At 33.8% G+C, this 8927-nt stretch overlaps 2 protein-coding genes across 2 annotated transcripts; both read left to right on the forward strand.

Moving 5' to 3' along the window:
• Positions 1–194: 194 nt before the first annotated feature.
• LOC119615721 lies at positions 195–8181 on the forward strand. Its single transcript, XM_037971723.1, has 2 exons — positions 195–367; positions 7421–8181. The coding sequence occupies exon 2, from the start codon at positions 7626–7628 to the stop codon at positions 8022–8024; it is 399 nt and encodes a 132-aa protein (XP_037827651.1). The 5' UTR covers positions 195–367; positions 7421–7625; the 3' UTR covers positions 8025–8181.
• LOC119615720 lies at positions 1864–7191 on the forward strand. The gene has a single exon (XM_037971722.1). It carries the CDS (start codon positions 1864–1866, stop codon positions 7189–7191), a length of 5328 nt encoding a protein of 1775 aa, XP_037827650.1.
• Positions 8182–8927: the final 746 nt, after the last annotated feature.

Below are 8927 nucleotides of genomic sequence, written 5' to 3' on the forward strand. Positions count from 1 at the left end.
TTCAAATTAAAACAATAGTGAAAAAATAGTTACATACATACATATTTAAAATTTTTTGCAACAAATTCATTTGCCTTTTCACATTTTATAAAATTATTATATACAAAAAATAGAAAACAAAAGAAAAGGATAAAAAAAAAAAAAGTTCACATTGATACATAAGTAAGAAAATAGTTACATTAATATAAAAAAAAAAAAAAACAAATAAAGAAATAATACAAGAAACAAGTGTTTAAGAAAAGCAGAAAGAAATTTTACCACATCATTTGATCATCCCGACAAATAAGAGAATTTCAACCAGGAAATTTCAACTCGTTCAGCTAAGAGATAAACAACTACACACACATTCTCCTGTTCTCTTTATTAAGTAAGTCTCTTTTGATTTGTTTCCCCATTATAAAATCTCTTAAATCATTCATTTATCATTTTTCCAAATTCATCCAAACATATCCCAAATAGTATTGTGATTTATATACATAAACATAAAAGACAAAAATTTAAGAAATTGTTATTGAATTAGAACTTCATTACAAAGATAATTTAACTCGCTCTTAAAGAAAAAATAAAAAGCTTACAGTCCACTATAAAAAGAGCAGAAAAATATTTGTTACAAAGTAACTTAAATAGAGAATACAAAGTCAGTTCAAAAGAGAAAACAATAAACCAAAAAAAAAAAAAGAATAAACGTAAAAAGGAATACCTAAAACAAATCAGAGATGGAAATTCACATTGTATTTTGTAATTTTTCCACAGAATAATTTGAAAAATTTTATATATATTAATTTTATAATCAAAAAACAAGTTTAAATCTAATAAAATACAATCTCACAACAATTTAATTATAAAAACAATAACAATTTAAGCTATTCTCATTGCAGTATACACATTTCTCATAAGAGTTACCATTGTGTTATTTACTCGTTTTAAATAAATTTCAAATACAACACAATTATAACATATTGTATCGTAATAATTCAATATTTATATCTTGTTATAAAATATTCTTAATCCTATTCTTCGGAATTTATAAAAAAAAAAAAAAATATTTGCAAAAAATAAAAATTTTAAGAAATTTCAACGAAAACTATAATTTACAATTGTGTTATTTTACACGTTTTAAATAAATTTCAAATACAACACAATTATAACACATTGAATCTTAATATTTCAATATTTATATCTTGTTAAAAAATACTCTTAATACTATTCTACAGAATTTATAAAAAATATATGTAAGAAAAATAGAAAATTTTTAAGAAAATTTGTCGATAGAATCGAAATTTCAACAAAAATTAAAATTGCATGAGAAACTGATTCACTTACCATACATACATACCCCTATTTTCCGAAAACATTTTATATTTGGAAGAAAACTTTAAAAACTCTCAAATTGTTTAAAAAGCAAAATTCATTAGTACAAATTTAACTAATATTAAATTTTCGAAACAGTTTAGCCCCAAATTTGGTATTTTTTCTACATTCTGCAAAAATAAGATTTTTTTTAAATATTTTTCACGCTTTTATCAATTTAACCCACTAAATCAGTGCTAATAAAAGTGAATTTAGTCAACTAGGCAATTTTACATGCTCTGTTCGCAACTATTGCTATATTTCCTATAGTTTTTTATCTCTATCACAACGAGCAGAGTAGTAAATTTAACTATTAACAATATACAAAAAGTGTTTAATGCTATAACTCTTTAAAACTTTACCTAAAAAATTGCCTTAATTAACTAAATAACATATTTAGTGTCGTACTCTAAACTCTATTCATTATAAAGTTCATTCACTATAATCACACCCATATACTCAGGGTTCAATTGTATTCACTTATTAAAACCTAGTAACATTTCAATCTCCAAAATGACTTCTACATCCAATACATCTACGTCCAATGCTACGTCCAACGATTTAACTGGTTCTCCCTCTAAAGATTGTTTTCTGTTCAATTGTGAACATTTGCTTCACTTTTGCGACTTATTCAACAGAACTGAAGTAGAAGATCAAACGGAATCAGTTCTGGAAATTAAGTTAAAAGACTTGGAAACAAGATGGACAAATTTAGATGTTTCTTACAAAAATGTCATGTTATCTCAAAGTGACACAGTTGATTCTGAATTTAAAGTACAAGCTAAAGGTCAATATGATGCATGCGTAAGCGCATACTATCACTGTTCCTCCCAAATTATGGATTTAATAAAAGTTTCTCACATAGAAACCCCAAATATGCCTGTATTTCAGTCAACATCCCGCTATTCTATCCCAGCTCTAGCTTTAAGACAGGACATTACGCCGAATAACTCAAGCGATTGCATAAAGCTCCCTCCTTGTGATACAGAAGTATTCAGGGGTAGTTACGAAGAATGGCCCTCGTTTCGTGATATGTTCACAGCAGTGTACATTAATCACTTAAAGCTCACTCCCGTCACAAAGTTGTATCATCTTCGTAACAAAACAAGAGGCGAAGCTGGTGATATAGTAAAAAGATATCCTCTCTCACACGATAATTTTGAACTGGCATGGAATGCATTAAAATCCCGCTACGAGAACAAGCGTGTTCTTGTAGACAATCAGATAAAAATTCTCTTTGACATTCCTCCAGCTACTAATGAAAATAGTGATTCTATCAGACGTATTCAATCATCAGTTAATGATTCTCTAGCAACCCTTAAAACTCTTGGTGTTGCTGTCGAAAGTTGGGATCCTATTCTCATTCGACTAATTTCAACAAAACTACCAGACTTAACTCTTTCTCTATGGGAACAAACGCTCACATCCCCTCGTGAGCTTCCAAAATGGTCACAAATGTCACAGTTTCTTGTGGATAGATATGAAGCCGTTGAACGCCTTACAAGTATCAGAAACTCGAAAGATAGCTTGTCTCTCACTAAATCTTCAAACATACAAACATATGTATTACAAGAAAACGCAAACTCCTCTTGCAAGTTATGTAATGAAGAACATACACTCAGAATATGCCCAAAGTTTAGATCATTCTCAGTACAAGAGAGAATTGATTTTGTGTTCAAAAATAAATATTGCAATAATTGTTTAGGACATTCTCACATTAAAGTAAACTGCAAGAGCAAACGAACATGTCTCTATTGCAAAAAACAGCACCACACCCTATTGCATATGGCTAAAAAGTCTCAAAATACTGCCAATAATAAAGAAATTGCTGAAAATGTTTCAAACAAACCCATTAGTTCCCAAAACTCTTTCCCAAAAATTACTCAAAATGACACTCAAAGTGAGCAGCCTACTACCTCAAAACACATTCAAGCTAATTGTTCTACTAGCAATGAGAACATTCTATTACGAACTGCACTCATGCAAATAGAATGTAGAGGCGAACTATTTACTATTAGAGCTTTAATTGACCCTGGTTCTCAACGAACATTTTTAACTGAACGAATCAGAAATCGCCTTCAGCTCCCTTATCAAAATACTCATTTCGAAATCGTGGGTATTGGTGGTCAAAAGCAAACAGCAAATAAAGAATGTGAGTTCACACTATATGCCAAAAGAACAAATATAAGAATCCCTATAAAAGCTATAGTCTTGCCAAAAGTAACAAAACGGCTCCCAGCATGTTCATTTGAAATCCCTAACACAAAAGAACTTGAAAACTTAGATCTAGCCGACCCAACTTTTAATAAAACTTCCCAAATTGATTTAATTTTAGGAAATGACTATGAGCATTTTATCAATCTCGATGGCATAAGAAAGAATATTTGTGGCAAAACATCTGCCTATAAAACTATTTTTGGCTGGGTACTTAGTGGTCCCATTAAAGTTGAACCAATTCAAGCCTTCACAACTGAAGTCAGCTCGAATGAAAATTATGAACTCGCTACACTCTTAAAAAAGTTTTGGGAAGATGAAGAAATCCCATCGGTTAACACAAACTCAAAAGAAGATGAATATTGTGAAAATTTCTATGCTCAGACAACCACTCGTCATAAAAATGGTAGATATATAGTTAGATTACCATTTAAGACAGAATATCCTAAAGAAATTTTCCTCGGATCTTCAAGATTCGTAGCCCTTGCTCAATACTCTAGAATGGAAAAGACACTATCGAAAGATCCAGAGTTACAGTCCCAATACAAAGCCGTTTTGGAAGAGTATCTATCACTAAATCATATGGAAGAATCTAACTCCCAAGAAATTATATCTCAAGGCAAATATCTCTCATATTATTTACCCCATCACGCGGTTGTGAGACCAGAACACAAAACCACAAAGGTTAGAGTCGTATTCAACGCGTCGAGAAAAACAAAGTCTCAAGTTTCACTGAATGATGTTCTCTATGCAGGCCCTACTCTTCAAAGTGATTTAATCACAACAATACTCAATTGGAGAAAATATCAATTTGTATTTAGTGGCGATATTCAAAAAATGTATCGCCAAATACTTATACACCCAGATGATAGACCCTATCAAAAGATTTTGTTCCAAAGACAACCAGACAGCCCTATTAAAGATTTTGAGTTAAAAACAGTTACTTTTGGAGTAAACTGCGCCCCCTTTTTAGCTATTCGCACCCTTTTACAACTCGCTTTAGATGTAGAATCCCAGTACCCAAAGGTATCATCAATTCTGCGAACGGAAACTTATGTTGATGATATTCTGTCTGGTGGCTATACAATCGAAGAAACTCTCACTGCCCAAACTCAGCTTATAGAAGTTTTAAATTCCGCGGGTTTCCCATTAAAAAAGATAACCGCAAATAATCCCAAACTTCTCACACATTTACCAAAAGAAGATCTTTATGATCTTGATTTTCTTCGCTTCCATGAGACGAGCGCTACCAAAACCCTTGGTATTAAATGGAATGCGTTAAATGACTCGTTTACTTATCAATTTGCAGAAATCGATCAAGTTACAAAGATAACAAAGCGACAAATCCTCTCCTCGATTGCAAAATTATTTGACCCCGCTGGATGGCTGGCTCCAATAGTCATCAGAGCAAAAATTTTGTTGCAACAATTGTGGTTAGAAAAACTACAATGGGACGAAGAAGTTTCCCAAGATTCCCTTCAAAATTGGAATACTCTTGTTCAAGATCTACAGAAAGTAGAAACTATCTCTATACCCCGCTGGCTACAATATACACCTTCAGACACTATTCAAATTCACGGGTTTTCTGATGCATCCAAAACAGCATACTGTGCAGTGTTATATGTAAGGTGTCAAACTCATACCCACACAGCGTTTTCAAATTTGTTAGTAGCCAAATGTAAAGTTGCTCCAATTCAGACAGTTTGTCTTCCAAGGCTTGAACTTAACGGAGCCCTACTCTTAACAAAGCTCCTTAAGTACGTTAACTCTACATTGAATTTTAAAACCAAAGATATATATTTATGGACTGATTCATCCATAGTCCTGGGTTGGCTTTCTAAACCCCCTTCAACATGGGAGACATATGTGGCCAACAGAGTTTCTCAGATCAATCTCATTGCTCCAGATGCAATATGGCAACACGTTTCAACGCACGACAACCCAGCCGATCTGGGTACACGTGGCTGCAAATCACATGAACTTGCTCACAATTCCCTCTGGTGGCATGGCCCTTCATGGCTAACCAATCCCTCTTCTGCATGGCCAAAACGAAATCCTCTTAACTCTATCGAAAAATGCACAGAAACTCAATCCTTACACATCGAAGTTGATAGAAATGATATTTTAGATAAATATTCATCATACCCCAAGGCATTACGCATTTTTTGTTACATTTTTAGATTCTGTAATCAATCCCTAAAAAAGCGAGAACCAATTGAAAATAGTAAAGCTCCGTATCATTTGACTCAAAACGAAATGAAAAATGCAAAAACTAGACTAATTATTTTAGCTCAGAAAAGTTTTTACCCAGATGAATATAATTGTCTAAATAACTCTAAGACTATCTCAAACAAAAGTCCCCTCAAAAGTTTGAACCCATTTCTAGATCCAAATTCTATTATGAGAGTAAATGGAAGATTATCTCAATCCTCTCTTCCTTATTCGGAACGTTACCCTATCATTTTACCTGGCAATTCTCGATTTTGCCAATTGTATCTAACCCATTTACACATATTTCTATGTCACGCTGAATGCAGTCAAATGTACAGAGCAGTACAAACTGAATTTTTTATATTCAGACTCAAACCGCGTATTAAAAAGATAATACGTAACTGTAAATGTTGTATAGTATTCAAACAGCAGCCATGTTCACAAATAATGGCACCCTTACCTCCAGAGAGATGTAACCTTTCTTTACCCTTTCAAATAACGGGTATTGATTTTGCTGGCCCGTTTGATTTAAAGACATCTTCGTTAAGAAAATCACCCTATGTTAAAGGTTACGTCAGTGTTTTCGTTTGTTTCAGCACGAAAGCCATACATCTAGAACCCTGCTCAGATCTATCCTCTGCTGCATTTCAGGCCGCATTTAGTCGTTTCGTTGGGAGACGAGGCCTACCCCAAAGGGTAGTAACTGATAATGGCAGAAATTTTCTCGGTTGCAGTAGAGCACTTGAAGTCGAATTTTCAGCTTTTGTTGAAAACGCAGCTCACGACATAGCTCAGAAATACATTACTCACGGGTTCGAGTGGAAATTTATACCACCGCACGCTCCGCACATGGGTGGCTTATGGGAAGCCGCCGTAAAAAGCTTCAAATACCACTTTAAACGAGTTGCAGGGTCCCATAAATTCACTTACGAAGAATTGGCTACTGTGTTAGCTCGCATTGAAGGAGTACTCAACTCTCGACCAATATCTGCACTATCTGAAGATCCCACAGATCTGACAGCATTGACTCCAGGTCACTTTTTAAGAGGCGCTCCCTTGATAGCGTTCCCAGAACAAAGCTTCCAGGATATGTCCCTTATAAACCGATGGGAAAAATTAAAGGCAATTCACCATCAATGTTCCATACGATGGAAAGAAGACTACCTTAAGTCTCTACACAAGCGCTACAAATGGAAGAACTCTTCTCCAAACATTCATGTTGGTGACCTCGTAGTTGTAATAGATGATTTATTACCACCCCACGAATGGCGTCTGGGAAGGATTGAGAAAACATTCCCAGGTTCTGATAACAATATACGTGCAGCTGAGGTACGCATTGCTACCGGAACAATAACTCGCCCAATTGTTAAATTATGTCTTCTTCCCTTTGCAAATAAAAGCGAACCCCTTTCCTAGATCTCAGAATTTCTGTCTAAAATTAACCAAAACCTTTATTATAATATAATATATATGAATTCACATTATTATTCTCATATCACTTCACTTAAACTTTAGCTTACCTACACACATTCACATATTGCTCATTTATATTCCTAAAATTATATACATATAACTTTCCATTCAACAGCACATAACCTCCCCACTTACATTTATTCATTTCTAATAAAGTTATTTATACCCATAGGAACAACCGAAGGCTCGAAATCACACGGCCGACTTTAAGTCGTCGTAGCCAAACATCCCATAGCACTAGAAGTCAAGACGAAACCACCCGGCCTACTTTAAATCGACGCCGCCAAACAACCAGTAGTGCTAGAAGACGCGACCCGGACATTTACAAGTGTGCGCTGTGTGCCAGCTTTCACGCACTGCGATTTTGTCGCAAATTTATGAAAATGAGCCCTAAGAAGAGAGAGGACGTGGTGGAGAACCATGGCTATTGCATCAATTGTCTGGCAAAAAGCCACACAATAAGAGCTTGTCAATCGATGGACACTTGCAGGATATGTTACAGCTATCATCACACATTGTTGCACCCACATCGTCAACGGGTTCGTCATCAACAGCAACAAGGTCAACGTCAGCAGTCAAACCGTCAGCAGTCAAACCGTCAGCAACAACGTCAACAGCCAGATAGTCGTGACAACCAAGAGCAAGGCAGTCAACAAATCACTCAATCAGCTATAACACCAACTAAATCGACAACACCAGACGTTAAAATATTAGTGGAGGCGATTCGTTCGCTGGCTCACGTATTATGTGCCCAAGAGGGTCCAATTCTTGCCTAGTGCCAAGGCCGGCGGCATGTCCAAACGAGTTTGAACACTAAAATTATAATTTATATAATTTTTATATTAATTATTTGAAATTCAATTAATATAAGCTTTTTTGTAAGTGTAAGCGATATCGTAAAAGATACAAAATGTGGCAGCGCTAAGTTTTTCTATCGCCAGTTTTCGTTAAATACACGAAGTTATAACGTATTGGAAATTTAATAACTAACTTTTAAATTTAACAAGCTAAGAAAACTCACTTGCGCTAGAACCACCAAGAAGCTCAGTCTATTAATCATTTTATACTTACCGTAAAACTAAAGATTTGAAATTAACCTTTACCATTGCCATTGTATACTTACCTTAAACTGAAGAAACCTAATAAAGGAACCCAAAATTGAATTGTATTGAAAACTAAAAATACTTACCTCATCATTTCTAAAGGAAAATAAAAAGGTGATATTTATGCTATTGAACCAGCCTAAACAATATTCAACTAACCCTTAAATTTCTCTCCAACCCCAATTATAATTATTCAATTTCTGAGTAATTATAATTATATCTTTATTATAGATTACCCCCTTTGATCTTATTATAGATTACCCCCCTTTAGATCATCATATTTGTCAACATCTATAATAGAGATTTTACAATACTTGTTGCTAAAGTATTCAATAGTACTTATTATTTTCGTTTGCTACAGATATTGAAACTTTAAATTTTTGTTATACCACTTTTATTAGTGTTCAAACAATAAGTATTTATTCAATATTTCGTTAAATGACTAATCGCACGTCGACTACTATGCGCTTCTCATTAGTTTAATGTAAGCTTAATTTTGTAAAAAATTAATAATTCTTATAATATAATAATTCTTATTAAAAAATTTCTTAACATGTTTTGAATAAATTTAATTTA

Source organism: Lucilia sericata, unplaced genomic scaffold (genome assembly GCF_015586225.1).
Source record: "Lucilia sericata isolate MDLA Ls3-8-SP2 unplaced genomic scaffold, ASM1558622v1 Contig007308F_arrow, whole genome shotgun sequence".
NCBI classification, from domain to species: domain Eukaryota; kingdom Metazoa; phylum Arthropoda; class Insecta; order Diptera; family Calliphoridae; genus Lucilia; species Lucilia sericata.

Bases quoted from the DNA above. Each gene is read 5' to 3' on its own strand.
- LOC119615720 (XM_037971722.1), top strand. From the start codon at position 1,864: ATGACTTCTACATCCAATACATCTACGTCCAATGCTACGTCCAACGAT.
- LOC119615721 (XM_037971723.1), top strand. From the start codon at position 7,626: ATGAAAATGAGCCCTAAGAAGAGAGAGGACGTGGTGGAGAACCATGGC.